The sequence below is a fragment of the Sprattus sprattus genome, assembly GCF_963457725.1.
Source record: "Sprattus sprattus genome assembly, chromosome: 9".
Lineage (NCBI taxonomy): Eukaryota > Metazoa > Chordata > Actinopteri > Clupeiformes > Clupeidae > Sprattus > Sprattus sprattus.
The window spans coordinates 31,389,101-31,405,190 of NC_137928.1; the positions used below are offsets into that span (position 1 = coordinate 31,389,101).

Here is a 16,090-nt window from a genome sequence, read left to right on the forward strand (position 1 = left end):
ACTCTGAAGGCAGGCAGCACCGTAGCTGGGTCTGACACTTCACGCCGCTGGCCAAGCTGTTACCGAGCTTCAAAGATGCAGATTCTTCCTAGTGGACAAGCTAGACTGAGCATGGCAAAACTCTTCTAACTGTCTCTCCATATTGCACACACATACACCTTTTTTGGAGTGGTAAGTTCGAAATACATCGTGAGGAAATCCCCTGCACATCAGCGAAGGACCATCCCAGCATTGTTCAGGAATATGTGCCTCGTTTCAAATCACAAAAGCACCACCGCACAAACATGTAGCAGGGAGCCTTTGGGCATTTCAAGGCTGCTAGCAATCCACTAGACGTACATGGATGTGAAGCTGAAAGCAGTGGGAGTTCAAATGAATATGCACTTACAGTATGCACAGACTTCCCCAGTCCTGCCCTCTCAGAGAGGCATAGCACAGAGACCAAACCCAAACGGGGATTCCCAAAGGTCATAGTGCCCTCAGAAAAGCTCCGGGCGTCAGGTGTCGTTCACATGGGTCATGGACAGAAGCCTCACAGCATAGAAAAGGACAAAGAAGAAGAAGGGAGGGAAGATTGGGGGAGAGAAAGGATGAGCACACATTAAGCCCTTTGGAAGAGGATTGTGCATATCCTCAGGCTTCTGGATCCACAGGGGAAGAGAGGAGAGGAGAGGAGAGAAAGATTGTACTTACAGTGCTCTGAGGGCTTCGGCAGAACCAGAGACCATTAAGGAGCTCTAACTTGTCTGGAGGCACCTGGTGTCCCAAGACAACGTTCTACTGCACCACAGGGACACTGATGCATATTAAATCAATTTATATTTTAATTAAACAAAAAGGATTGTCTGCATTATGTGCGTGTTTGTGGGTGTGATGTGGGTGTCTGGGACTACGTGATCTGATGACATACTAAATTCCAAACGTATGACTTTATGTCTTTGTGATGCTGTGAGGCATGCAATGAAAAGTACATTTTAGTGAGTCCTTGCCAGATTATTTTATTCATTGGATCCCTGGGAATTATTTGTTTAACCTGTTTCAAACTACAAAAAACAATATTATGCTTTAGACGGTGTGATTAAACAGGCTCAGACACGTGAGTGTGCTTCATTAATCTTTATTAAAGTAACACTCACAATCAAAATCTGTTTGGGGACCTGCCCCTTTCCAAAACTATTCATGACAGTTTTACATGTTTGAAGCCTGTACATTTCAGACACAGTCAGCCTGGTCCTGTGTTCCTTTAAAACCCCAGCAAGCATGTCCACCCAGCACCAGACGCCTGCTCTTAAGCCGTGTCTGTTCTAGTCCTGGCGGCTCATGAAGTCCCATGAGGAGCAGGAGCTCCACATGAATTCACAGGCACACGGATGCAGGTATTTGCACAGTATTTACGGAAGTGGAATCTGCAAAACAGACAGGGCAATGACATCCATCTCACTTAGCCAGTAGATCAGTCAGCGGCGCCCCGGGGTGAAGCCCAGTGACCTGCGGGAGGACGCGCGCGGGAGGCTCTCAGAGGGACCTCATCACCGCCCATTCAGCTCTCAGAAAAGCGCCTGTGTGTCTGCTGTCAGTCATTAGCATCTTTGTTCCAGTCCGCTGACAAAACGCTTTTATACGGCTGCTTCTTCACTCCACTAAATGAGCACTAATTCCATGTTTGGGGAAAATGTGCATGTTGTTGTCATGGACGTGAGGATGGTAGAGTACAATCTGTTGAGCATCGGACACACCTAATGTTAAGAGTGCGGTTACGCTGCTTCCTCTGTGATAAACGCAGACCCTGGAGTACATTCACTGATTTCAAATAAATACAGGACTAAGCCATACACAGCGCAGAGCCACGCACGTGACGTTTGCCATCACAGAAGAGGGTAATGTGGCAGTAATGTCAAAGGCAGTCACATCTGGAACTCCATTCACCATAATAATCAGATCAGAAGAGATTAGAGACCACAGGAGGGGAGAGGGGAGGCGCAGGAGAGGGGGAGGTGGGCGCCACAACACTGGATACGTTTGGTGTATATGTGGGTGTGTGTGTGTGTGTCTGTGGGTGTGTGTGTGTGTGTGTGTCTGTGCGTGTGTGCGTGTACGTGTGTGTGTGTGAGTTTGTCTGTGTGTGTGTCTGCCTATCTGTGTGTGTGTGTTTGTCTGTCTGTCTATCTGTGTGTGTGTGTGTGTGTGTTGGAGGACTATCTAAGCCCAAGGTCCCCCCCCCCCCTCCCAAACGTCTGTGGTCGTGACTCTAGTTTACCTATCGCCATTCTCCTCCTCACTCTCCCATGGTGTCTTTTTCTCTCCTCTCAGTATGGGATCAGGGAGGGTTATTTTATGAGATTACACTGCAGGAGATCCCTCTCCCTCATCATCTCTACCCCCTTTCTCTCCCTTTTTCTCCCTCTCTCACTCTCTCTCCCTTTCTTTCTTTCTCCATCAGGATGTCAGCAGCATGGAGGGAGAAGAGTGATGCAGCACCCAGCCCAGCCTGTCTCTTTCAGCCTCACATTCACAGGGACAGTCAGTCAGTCAGTGTGAAACTGCCTCCATATCTTCTTTACGGCGCTGCTGGCTCATAATGAGCCCAGTACTCCGACTGCTGTGAGGCCTAGGCATCCCAACCAGAGACAACCACACAGCACTAATATAGCTAGCTGTGCTAGGATTCAGATCGTTCCGTGTTGGCTTATGCAATAACAATAAAAAAGATGAAGCCTCAGATTTTCTGCTTGAAGAGAAGAAGGCTTTCTGGGAAGAAGGCTTTCAAATGAGTTTTCTGCTCTGTCCCAAGCAATGGTGAAAAAAAAGATGCTATCTGGGATTTCATCAAAGTCTGAGATTAGTCTGTTTAATCTTTCCTAAATCTTAAAGCACCATGCTAACAGTCAGGCGATGCCACGCGGCCCCTCTCCAGAGACTCGTCCAACATGTCAAGCACAAATCAACTAGAGCGGCAGTGATGAGAAAAGCCTCCAGGTGGGAGTCAATGAGTGAAGGCGTACGCTGGTACTCTCATAGGGATGTAGGGAATTTGCTTCCTCTTGGTAGTGACGGGAGGGAAAAGGATTTAAGAGAAGCCGGCTTTGTCCTCTGGATGACTGATCAGACTTCTAGAAGTTTCCAGCGATCATCTGGGCAGGTAGTCCTGCGGCACGCCGGTCTGATTGCTCTCCTTCAGGGCCTGCTCCACGGCGCCGATCAAGCTGTCGATGAGCTGCCGCATGTCTGCCGTGAAGGGGTCAAAGGTGGGCCGGCGGGCTCCCGCCCGTTTGAAGTGGCCATCTTTGTTGCTCTCCGCACACAGCAGTCGCTCCTCCGTGACGCTGGCGTTGAGGAAGTTGGCAATGGTGCGCAGCTGGGGCACCAGTGAGTCCTGAAGCTCCTCGTAGTGCACCACAAGAACCCGCCGCCCGTACCGCAGCCAGTCCAGGACGTGGGACGCCCACCAGGACGCATAGCTGCCCACAAACTCCGGCCACTCTGAGGAGAGGAAGAGGATAAACACAGTAATCACACTCAAATCTCACACACACTGGCTGCACCACAGAAAGCTCTGTGTGTGTGTGTGTGTGTGTGTGTGTGTGTGTGTGTGTGTGTGTGTGTGTGTCTGCAGAAACATGAGCTTTGAGGTCTTAGCAATCTGTTTTCAGCTCATGCGTGATTCTACCATCCTTCAGTTTAACATTAACCTTTGAAATGAAGTCATATTAATATATTGAATAATTCAAACGCATTACAATACAAAAATGAGTTGAAAGGAATATAAAACAATAATATACTAGTTACCACACATATAATGAGTATAATTGTCTACACTTTCCTCACTTACAGAACTAACACTCTACAGACATCCCATTTTTAGACACCAATTACTGTGTGATGCACTGACAAGGTCATGGAGCAGTTCCCAAAAGAGCACACAACACACAGAAGCTGTCAAAGCGTCAGTGCCTCCTGGATCAAACCCCTGCTTTGATGATTACAGCATGTGATGGTGCACATACAGGCCTGGATCAAACCTCTGCTTTCATGATTACAGCATGTGATCGGACACATAAAGGCAGGAGAAGCAGGAGACTTACACACCATGAGATCATTACTGTGGGCTACGGCAGGCACATCCAGCCATTCCACATGATTTATTAGCCCTTCAGCTCAGGCCTCATGAAAGACATGATCTTCATGTGACAGCCACAAGGACCATTTCATAAAGTCAACTGAGCGGAGCAGAGATTGACAGTAAAGCGCTGCCAAGAGGAGGACCTAGAAGAGGACCTTAGGGCTTTCTACCTTTGCTCTTCCAGTGCTGGTCTGACGCGTAGCCCAGGTGTCCGGCACACTTGCGGTTGAACTCAGCCATGAGTGAGCGGTAAGGGTTTCTGATCAGCAGGATGGCCGAGTCGTACATCTCGATATCCCGCTTGCCACTCTCATGCGTCTTCACGCAAATGGTGCGTCCACTCTTCCAGTAGTCCTTCTCGCCCTTGAAACCTCCATACCGACACACACACACACACACACACACACACACACACACACACACACACACAGAGACACACACACACACACACAGAGAACACAAAAGAGAACAGTTCACTTTTGAACCCTTCTAAAGCCAGCTTTGTAGCATTTTAAAAATGGCCTGACAATTAGCTCTACATTTATTACTCTCTACCTTGCAAGCCAAACCCCAAAAAGCTCCGTCTTCTTCTCAGGGCAGTGTAATGAATCGAGGAAATTCAAGTGATTGATTTGCTGCCTCTTGTAAAGTGGCCCTTGGCTTTAAGGCAGTCAAGGAATTACCTCGGTTGTAAAGAGTGCCGTCAAAATAGTAGCTCCCGCTGTAGAAGCCCGTGGCCAGCTCGATCAGATGGCGCACCCAGGTGTTGCCTGCACCGGGGAAGCTGGACAACGCAACCAATGAGGTGGACTTCTCTGGTAAGAACCTCCGCTCAGTGCACCTGGAGTCTGGCGGAAGGGAGGAACTGTCAATCAGTGATCCACCCAGGTTGACCTAAATTTCCCTCGGGATTAATAAAGTATCCATCTATCTATCTATCTATCATCAAAGTGTCAGTCACCTGTCATCAGTCTGACCAGTGTGAAGGCAAACTGTTTGGCAATTTGCATAATTTACACAATTTTGCAGCATGTTTGTTTGTTTGTACATATTTATGATCACACACCCTTTCCCTAATTGTTCATTTTATTTTCTAGTATTGCTGACCAAGATAATCATATTATAAGAGAATAGAAGAGCTTTGAGGTGATTTGATGACTTGGTCAATTGACAAACTGTGTCATAATATACGTATAGCTACAGCTTTTTTATTTTTCTCTCTATCTGGTATCTTCATACCAAATCAGTCTTCACTTGTTTGTTTGTTTCTTATTTTAGTAGTTGCGGGGAAGGTTGGATATACCATCACAGGTTATGATGCTGATGATATTACGTAAGATATCAGAGAGAGGGCTAGAGAAAGACAGGGAACTACTAAATGTTATTTCCCATTGCCACCAAAACAACCTGTAGTTCAAAGGCTGCTGTCTGCTGTAGTCTATCTGTGGCATGTACTTCCTAAATATGTATTCAGTGCAGCAGCAACAGTCTCAGATGGAAAAGGCACGTTTACATTTCATTTGGACATAATTTACATATAGATGACTTATTACCGCTAATCTATACACACTGCTGACCTTACCCTGCACAGGCGTTTGGTAGACCTTGCAGTGGAGTTGATTGGTTGTTGCCGTGGGGATGGTGGTGTTAGCGAGGGCACAGAGCTCCTCCCCCACGGGCTTGTGGAGGTTGAAGAGAGGAGTAGCGTAGCCGCAGAAGCAGTGTGGCCTCTGGAGGATGGCTAGTGGATACTCCTGATGGGAACAGGACCAGGAGAGATGTCAGGCTCATACCCATGTTAGTCTTGGTTTAGTCCTGTTAGTCTAACCACAGTTCGTTTCATGCTAAATTCTAAATCAGATAGAACAACCACAGTATCGAGGGGATCAGGGATTGTTAGGACATTACACAATTTCCACTATGCTAAATCCTACATCACTGCCTGATTCAAACTCATTTATATTCCTTTGTCATTACGTTTTTAATCATAGTTAGTGCCAGTGCCTCCGAATTGAAATGTATAATCGTTCCAATCTGCAGTCTTTGAGAAAAGTCACCAAATCAGTCTGAACAAAAACTTGCTGGCAGCAGTCCTTAGTAAAACGCCCACAAGATATGGAGATCAATACATGAGGATGCAGTCCAGAAGTGATGCATTCCTTTATCAATAATCTATTTTTAGATCTCATTATCAGATCTCCACTGAAAGTGTTTTCATAAGAGGTTTATGACTTGCTCGTTTCTGTGCCATGCATCGTGGCCAAGGAGATAGACCCCATTAAAGAAAACAGCACAACAATCTAAGACGGGTGAGGGTAGGGGGAGGGGTTGCCATGCGGCAATCACTACAAGCAAAGCAGTGAAGGGGATTGATTATGGAACCAATTGATTCTCTTTAGGGGCACATTAAAGTTTAAACAGCCAGATTGTTTCCGGGTGAAGTAAGAAAATCAAAGCTTCATCGGGAGTCTGCAGAGAGAGCCATTACACTGTGCAGAGGGACAAAGGAGCGCCACACAATCAATGGAAATCACCTTGCATGAGTCAGGGGCTGTGTGTGCGGTGGGGTGGGGTGGGGTTGTGGGTGGAGCAGGGTGGGTGTGTGTGTGGGTGTAGGGGACAGCTAAGGAGACCCAAGGGGTGTAGGGGACAGCTAAGGGTGGGACAGAGAGGCAGACCTGGTCCATACAGACTTCAATGCAGGCCTGAGAGGTGAGATTGCGCTTCGTCGCACGGACAAGCGCTGCGGCCGTCATGTTCTCAGGGGTTGTGAAGCAGCCACGGTAGTGTACGTTCCTGTCTGGAAGCACGGGAAGAAGGGAGGGAAGAGAGAGGCATGGAGAAACGTAAGAGACAGGGAGAGAGAGAGGAACAAGGAGAAACACAGTGAACTATGAGGGAGCTTTGAGATGGCCCAGGGTGGAGAAACAGTGTGTGTGTGTGTGTGTGTGTGTGTGTGTGTGTGTACATTCATATTGTGTGTTAACACTGAGAGAGTAGAGGCCATTAATGCAAGCTGTTAAAAAAAAACTCCCATCATCGTCTAAATACTCACATTTCCTCTGACCCGGAAGTAGTTCCTCCACCTTGTAGATGGAGAGACGCGCCACGCCCCCGCAGATAGAGCCCTTCTCACCCTTGCAGTCGAGGTTGCACTCCTCCTCCCTCATGTGTGGGCCTGCGATGCGGTTGCCACAGTAACACTCCGAGCCATACTCTAGTCCAGCAAACTGGTACCCGCTAGTTGAGAGATTTTGCATTCTTAAACACTGCTTAAGAAAATCCTCTTTTGAAACAACACGACATGATTCTCATCATTAATATTTCATTATTAATGTTGTCATATTAATGGACTGAAATACATGTCAACAAGAAAATATCTAATGCCCCAACACAACAACTTTGAACATCTTGAGAGGACTAACACACCGACACACAGGCTTTAGAAGAGCCCTTCCCTTCCCTTCCCTTCCCTTCCCTTCCCTTCCCTTCCCTTCCCTTCCCTTCCCTTCCCTTCCCTTCCCTTCCCTTCCCTTCCCTTCCCCTCCCCTCCCCTTCCCTCCGATTCCCTCCGATGGGGGTGCCTCCCTGCTCTTCCTCCCCCTCCCACTGCAACCCCCTAGCTGCCTACTTTTGCCGAGGGCTCAACTCACACCTCTAAAGTTATCATCTGGCAAGCTGGAGGGGGAAACAAATATCTGTCTGGATGCCGAAGCCAGCGCCAGACAGGCCACACTGAGCTAGTCCATGCTGCCAGTTGAGCCATCAAATGAATGAGCAGAGTGTCCTTCCAGCCAAGCCACCTGGAGGGCTAGTGACAGCGAAAGGGAGAGAGGGGGGTGGAGAGGGTGGGAGGGTGGTTGAGGGGTTTGGACACCTGGGCGGTGAGTAAGAAAGACACTTTTATCTTCCATTGCAACCAGCCTGGTGAGCGGCTGCATGGACACAGCTGCAGCCTCAGAGGCAGTGGATATGGTGATTGAGCACAGGTCACATTCCAGCCAGGTGTTCCAGCACCACAGAGGGGGAGGGAGAGGGAGAGGGAGAGGGAGAGGGAGCTCGGGGCCCAAAGGTTCCCACACTCCCCTGTGCACCTGATGTGGTTCTCCTCATGTGAACTGAGCTGAACCCAGCCATCCCCCAGAGCCCCCTCTGTCCATGTGACAACAGAGGAGGCCATTTTAAAACGCACACATGTCAGTGACTAACCCACAGCTCCATTCCTCCTTACCCACATATACTGGTCAGGGCAGTGGTCCCAGTAAATACCACAAGATGACTTGGTCAGCTGCTTGTTAAGATATAATCCACATTTTCTTTAAGTTTTGTGGGGGAACTCAGTATATCCTCATTTTCAAGTCCTCTGTTACTTGAATATAATTGTATAAACTTGAATATGATTTAGTTTTCCTTTTTTTGTTTCTCTAAAACAGTCATTGTTCAGTCACCCCATTAATAAGCACAGCACAACGTATACTGTGGTAACTGTGGCCGCTTTAAAAGGCCGCCTGAATAGTTTCTCTTCTCTTGTTCACAGATCTTTAGCAGGATAAAGATGTAGCATCTGTGTTTCCATGACAACAATGAAAGTAAGCCTTCCTCTTTCCTCCATGCAAATGTATGACGCTGCCTGCATGTCATCTGAGAACCTGGCTCTCCGAGGAGTCGTACAGGAGCTAGTGTGGGGGGGGGGGGGGGGTCGGGTCCTTCAGCACTGCTACCAGACACCCAGAGCAGTGTTGACACCGAGTCATTTGGCAGGGGAGCACATCCGTAACGCCAGGACCTTGGCTTTGGCCCAACACACAGTGACTCTGTAGATATGAATGATGCTGAATGACTAACCGTGCTGTCTGAGTTGCATTCCTCTTTTCAGGTATTTATTTTTCAGACAGAGATTCAAAGAAATGTAATCTAATGCCTATGCACGCTGATCATTTAAGAGAGGAACAATTCCAGCAGGGGCTGTATGCTTAACTGAATTCATGCTAAGTATGGAGGCCATTCTTTGATCCATAGCTGTAGGCTGTGTTTCCATGGTGATGGCACACCATGGATGACAAACATACAGGTAAATAAAAGTCATGGCATCAGGGGCCAATTAAAGGGGTAGGTGTTTAACATCCTTTTTCAAACGCTGGTCAATTAGCAGAGAAGAACTAGCCTGAGCAGGTGTGTTTTACACTAGACGATCACACACAGTCACAGTCACAGTCACAGTCACTCATAGAGCCACACATCTGCTTTTAAAGAAAGATGACTTGGCTGTGGCAAGCTGCTGGCTAATCTCCAAGTCCCTAGCCTTGAATGTTGCCAGCTGGCACTAGGCATTACACTGCAAACACACACCACATACTCTCCCCATCCTAACAGGCTCTGTCTCGTTATTGTCTGATAGGTAAGCACAAACAGGGGCTCTCACCTCTCAGAGCAGGTGTCCTGGCACAGGCTGCTTGTCATTCTGCGGAAATCATAAAAAACCGTCCCTTTCAAGGCCCGGTCTTTGGCGTCATCAAGGAAGCAGCCGATGTATGTGCCTGTTTCAAAACAGAACCAGACAAACAGAAGTGAGTATTCACCTGATGTGGCAGAGGGAGGGACAGGGAGGAGTGGGGCTAGAGTACAGTGACCGCTCCTGAGCTACATTACGTCTACAAGCAAACACTCAAATATCTGTAATCTTTCTTGTAGGCCAGTAGTATGTAGGCTACTGTGATAGAAAAACCTAGTCATTTGATTAACCATGCTTATAATCTGTGATCAAGTTCTTACAGCATCTTTTTTGTGGAACCTTCATTTGATTAACCATGCTTATGATCTGTGATCAAGTTCTTACAGCATCTTTTTTGTGGAACCTTCATTTGATTAACCATGCTTATTATCTGTGATCTAGTTCTTACAGCATCTTTGTGTGGAACCTTCATTTGATGAACCATGCTTTGATCTGTGATCTAGTTCTTACAGCACCTTTGTGAGGAACCTTCATTTGATTAACCATGCTTATGATCTGTGATCAAGTTCTTACAGCATCTTTTTTGTGGAACCTTCATTTGATTAACAATGCTTATTATCTGTGATCTAGTTCTTACAGCATCTTTGTGTGGAACCTTCATTTGATGAACCATGCTTTGATCTGTGATCTAGTTCTTACAGCACCTTTGTGAGGAACCTTCATTTGATTAACCATGCTTATGATCTGTGATCAAGTTCTTACAGCATCTTTTTTGTGGAACCTTCATTTGATTAACAATGCTTATTATCTGTGATCTAGTTCTTACAGCATCTTTGTGTGGAACCTTCATTTGATGAACCATGCTTTGATCTGTGATCTAGTTCTTACAGCACCTTTGTGAGGAACCTTCATTTGATTAACCATGCTTATGATCTGTGATCAAGTTCTTACAGCATCTTTTTTGTGGAACCTTCATTTGATTAACCATGCTTATGATCTGTGATCAAGTTCTTACAGCATCTTTTTTGTGGAACCTTCATTTGATTAACCATGCTTATGATCTGTGATCTAGTTCTTACAGCATCTTTGTGTGGAACCTTCATTTGATGAACCATGCTTTGATCTGTGATCTAGTTCTTACAGCACCTTTGTGAGGAACCTTCATTTGATTAACCATGCTTATGATCTGTGATCTAGTTCTTACAGCATCTTTGTGAGGAACCTTCATTTGATGAACCATGCTTTGATCTGTGATCTAGTTCTTACAGCACCTTTGTGTGGCACCTTCATTTGATTAACCATGCTTATGATCTGTGATCTAGTTCTTACAGCACCTTTGTGTGGAACCTTCATTTGATTAACCATGCTTTGATCTGTGATCTAGTTCTTACAGCATCTTTGTGTGGAACCTTCATTTGATTAACCATGCTTTGATCTGTGATCTAGTTCTTACAGCACCTTTGTGTGGAACCTTCATTTGATTAACCATGCTTATGATCTGTGATCTAGTTCTTACAGCACCTTTGTGAGGAACCTTCATTTGATGAACCATGCTTTGATCTGTGATCTAGTTCTTACAGCATCTTTGTGTGGAACCTTCATTTGATGAACCATGCTTATGATCTGTGATCTAGTTCTTACATCACCTTTGTGTGGAACCTTCATTTGATTAACCATGCTTATGATCTGTGATCTAGTTCTTACAGCACCTTTGTGTGGAACCTTCATTTGATTAACCATGCTTATGATCTGTGATCTAGTTCTTACAGCACCTTTGTGTGGAACCTTCCTCCGGGCCGTGACTGGGTCTGCTCTGGTCATGTCCTGCTCCGACATGAGGCTGTGGAACCACCGGCGCCGCAGCTGACGGATCTCCTGGTTTCGGGACAACAGCCACTGTGGGCCTGCGCGGTCTTCTGAGCGACTCGCCTGAAACCGAGCCGTGCTCCCCGGCAGCCTGGCGCCCACTGGAAACGCTCGCACCACTGGCGTGCCACCTAGTGCCCGCGGCGGGGCTGGTAGAGAGGGCGCGGGCAGGAAGCTGGAACTCAGGGCCAGTCCCCGCTGGGAGACCACCAGAGCTGCCCGCTGCAGGAGCAACACACTGCCAGCCATGATGTAGGCCACGCCCAGGAAGAGGAAGAGCAGCTGGGTCCGCCGTAAAAAGCGCTGCAGGCGATAGAATGGCTTGGCCATGACAACCCCCCCTCTCCTCCTGGTTTCCTTAACAACTGGAAGGGAATGTCACCCTATCAACCAAGAAGACGAACGGAGAGATGGAGGATGTGATTTGCTGCATCATGTTCTGGCTCTCTCTCTCAGCAGCTCATTTCCAGACCAGTCTCTCTAGAACGAGAGGAAGACAAGGACTTTGAGTTCTAGATGCCTTGTCCACTGGGATTGCAGCTTCAAAGCTGGAGCGTCCAGCACTGTATGGCCTCCAGCAGTGTCCTCAAGCGCCCTGACTGATGAAGGGAGGCAGAGGCAGAGGCAGAGCCAGGCAGTGCGTCACCATCTCTTTGTTGTAAAGACCGTCTCCATTGTAGATGACTGTCTCCTCTGGATCCAGAGTGGAGGAGGCCTTAGTGAACCTGCACAGAGCAAAAAGAATGCAAGTCTGATACAAGCCCAGGCCAATCCTTCTCCTTTTTATCTTTGGTGATAAAACTGAAAAAGAGAGAGTACAAAAGACAAATATGAAGGGCCTCCCTGTTTGTGTGTGCGTGCGTGCGTGCGTGCGTGCGTGCCTGCGTGCGTGCGTGTGTGTGTGAAAAGACGGAAAGAGAAAGACATGCACAAAGGAAGAGATTGAACAAGAGAAAGGGAGATGAAAGAAAAGAGTGAGGGGGATTTAAAGAGCCGAAAGTGAGTGAGATGCAAAGTGAGAGAAACAAGTGTGTCTGTATGTGTGTGTGTGTGTGTGTGTGTGTGTGTGTGTGTGTGTGCGTGCGTGCGTGCGTGCGTGCGTGCGTGCGTGCGTGCGTGCGTGCGTGCGTGCGTGCGTGCGTGCGTGCGTGCGTGCGTGCGTGCGTGCGTGCGTGCGTGCGTGCGTGTGCGTGTGTAAAAAGACGGAAAGAGAAAGACATGCACAAAGGAAGAGATTGAACAAGAGAAAGGGAGATGAAAGAAAAGAGTGAGGGGGATTTAAAGAGCCGAAAGTGAGGTCCAAAGTGAGAGAAACAAGCGTGCCTGTGCCTGTGCCTGTGCCTGTGCCTGTGCCTGTGCCTGTGTCTGTGTCTGTGTCTGTGTCTGTGTCTGTGTCTGTGTCTGTGTCTGTGTCTGTGTCTGTGTCTGTGTCTGTGTCTGTGTCTGTGTCTGTGTCTGTGTCTGTGTCTGTGTCTGTGTCTGTGTCTGTGTCTGTGTCTGTGTCTGTGTCTGTGTCTGTGTCTGTGTCTGTGTCTGTGTCTGTGTCTGTGTCTGTGCCTGTGCCTGTGCCTGTGTCTGTGCCTGTGCCTGTGCCTGTGCCTGTGCCTGTGCCTGTGCCTGTGCCTGTGCCTGTGCCTGTGTCTGTGTCTGTGTCTGTGTCTGTGTCTGTGTCTGTGTCTGTGTGAGAGAGAGAAGAGACGGTGCCTGGGTTTGTGCGCCACTGCCTCAGCTCCTCATCTCTGGAGGGGGAGTGAAGCGAGGAATAGAAAGGTTCTTATTTATGGCACCTACACCTCCCTTATCTTCCCACACAGGGTTAAGATCACACAGGCTTGCATCATCAAGCATTATAACACACTCAAACGCCTGTCCTGATTTCACATCAAACCATAAAGCATAGCCTGATAACATCTCCCACCGTAAATCACCTTATAAATGCCTTACACAGTCCCTCAATATCAGCACTATCCTCCCCAATAAACCTCTGCATGTCTGTCAGCTCAGGCCATATGGCAATGACAGCACTAAAGCATCATGCACCTCAGCAATGAAACTAATGGGGGTTGTTCTTTGTTCTGGCTAATTGGGTGAGCTTAGTGCAGGTACAACTCTGCTTGTTTCAATTGTGCTGAGGGGAAGACAAGGGAAAAGGTTCCTCATTGGTTCAGCTCTGATAAGATTCCTGACGTGAGGCCTGGGAAAGATCCCCAAACACAAACACTGTAAAGAGCCTAATAAAACCTGGGAGGGAGGTGGGCAGGACGTCTCCTGGTGCTGTCTGGCGCTGCCAATCAAACGGAGCTACGATGAGATGAAACATGTTTGCCTGACCCACATTTCTTTCTTTTTTTACATTTGAAAAACAGTGTGGGCTTAGGAGCCCTTGCCCGAGGGACAGGTACACACCACAGAGGCGTACTGATTTACCTTTTTAAGCGTTAACAGCCTAATCACCTGCCTGGCCCTGTGAGGATGAAGATCAACTCAATATAGTACATCTTAACAGTCTGCAAAGCATACTCATCCCACATCCTCCACGTCAATAACACTGTCAGTTGTGGTTATCTCCTTAACATAATGAAAACAACCAGTCTGAAATGTGCCAGTGCTACAAAGAATACCCCCATGGGATAAATAGAACCAGTGTGGTTCCGGCTAATGGTGGTGCCCTCCTAGGCATGACAGTTTGCCTCAGTGTAAACCCCTTTCTCACTCCCTCCACCCATCGCTGGGCTCACGTACTTGGCACAAAGGCCTAGGCCAGGGTGGATATTCCTGCCAAAACCATGGGTGACTACCAAAACGCTGAGCATCTGCTGAGAATGTCAATCAGATTGGAGGCTTCAGCCATGATTCATTAATAGCTGCTAGACACCTTCTAGACACCTAAATTCAACACCTTATTTTTATTAGAGTTATTTTTACATCTTATTTTATTTACTTTTTTAATTTTATCTTCATAAATTAATTTATTTTATATTTGATTTATTTTTGCACAGTGTGGAGCATATTGCCTTTTACATTTCACTTCAATTTATTGTATGTGACTAATAAAAACACTTGAACTTGAACTTGAACCTAGACTTCTCTCTCTGCTCAGCTCCAGTAGTGGGATGAAAGAAATCAATGGAAATATCATTAAAACAAAAACCCTCACCTTGGGTAGCCAGGCTAGCTGGTAGTAGTTTAATGAACAATTCCATATTGCATGCTTTTGAATAAATAAAATTGACCCCCAAAACAGACCAACAAAAACAACTAAAAACATACGGGTTAATCAACTGCCTCTTATAATCACGTGATTCTCGTGATTCTAACCCTTACCCTAAATTAAAAAAAGAATATTAATCATTGTGAAAGATGAGTGAACAAGGACTAGTGTGGATTTCTTCTCCAGCACCTCTCTAATGTGTGTGAGGCTGGGTCATGGCCGTGACAGGCATGGGGATCTTTTCATGAGCCCATTCTCCAAGTCAAGGAGTAGTTAATGAATAGATAAAGGAGGGGAATGGGAATGACACATTGGTGCCTTTGTCCAGCTGCCATTGCTTCTGAAGAGAGCCCACACATGAGATCACAGGCACAGGCACCTTCTCCACTCTCTCAGCTCTGCAGCATCTCTGACACACAGCAACAATTCACACCATTGACTTCACCTCATACGCTAGCTGATAAGACAGAGACACGTAAGGAAGGCCGGAGCAGCACATTCTCTGCATGCTTTTATCATTTTATCTTTAATCATTTTAGAGTGACAGGTTAGCTCCAAAATGGTGTCAGACCAAGACTGTATTGTAGACTTAATTTACCTTTAAAAAACGAAATCTACGGCTCCGGTCTGTCTGGTATATGATGTGGTGCATTTCATCGATTCCCTGGCTGTTATCAACACATCCTCATTTGCTGTGAGGGGCCGGTTTCTCGTAAGCATGCAGGCGCGAGTGGTTTTAACGCCTTAGGATGTTCTCTCCTCTAGCACCTGTAGCAAGCCCCTGCTCTCTTCAATCTTTTCCCTCAGTATTCTCTATCATAATGTGTGTGTCCCATAGGGGATTGTTCAGTTGTTTTTTTCATTCAGATTTGTATCCCATTAAATAATGTGCCGTACATGAGGGAATTGGTCTGACAGGCATTTACTCTCCAGGCGAATGAATAGTATTTGAAGTGTTCGGGGTTCGCTCTCTCTTTCAAAGACAGTCACCATGATCAGTCTTTTCACATTTCTTATGGCCAAGAGATAGTGATCCATTCTTTCTTGGATGTCTCACAATGCAACAGTAATCGAATAATGTTGAAGTGGTTTCCATGTATTACAAATGTTGAATGTATTATAGAAACATTTGCACAACAGCTTTAGTCTTGTTTCAGGGTGCCATGCTTTAGGGTTTGTGTTCTCTTCAGGAGATGACCACTATAACCTTCCTCTCAGCTGGGCTCCTGAAGAGTCACAAACAGAAGAAAGGACCAATGCTGTCCTGAAGCTCTCCTCTCTGACCCTTACACACACACACCTGAGAAATGAACCCAGAATGTTCTATAAAAAAGATGGAAAATGAAGGTTAAAAAAAAACAAGCGGATGGAGGTTCCCAGAGATTCAGGCCTCCCATCATTCATTGGGGCCTTGGGAGGAGAACAGGGAGTTTCCTGCACT

At 46.8% G+C, this 16,090-nt stretch overlaps 1 protein-coding gene across 1 annotated transcript; it reads right to left on the bottom strand.

The window, feature by feature from the left end:
• Nucleotides 1-3,127: 3,127 nt before the first annotated feature.
• Nucleotides 3,128-11,768, bottom strand: wscd1a (WSC domain containing 1a; the record flags this gene model as incomplete). The annotated part of the gene is made up of 8 exons (XM_080845295.1): nucleotides 3,128-3,480; nucleotides 4,291-4,491; nucleotides 4,804-4,968; nucleotides 5,703-5,874; nucleotides 6,799-6,920; nucleotides 7,176-7,360; nucleotides 9,543-9,657; nucleotides 11,345-11,768. The coding sequence occupies 8 exons, from the start codon at nucleotides 11,766-11,768 to the stop codon at nucleotides 3,128-3,130; spliced, it is 1,737 nt and encodes a 578-aa protein (XP_080701421.1).
• Nucleotides 11,769-16,090: the final 4,322 nt, after the last annotated feature.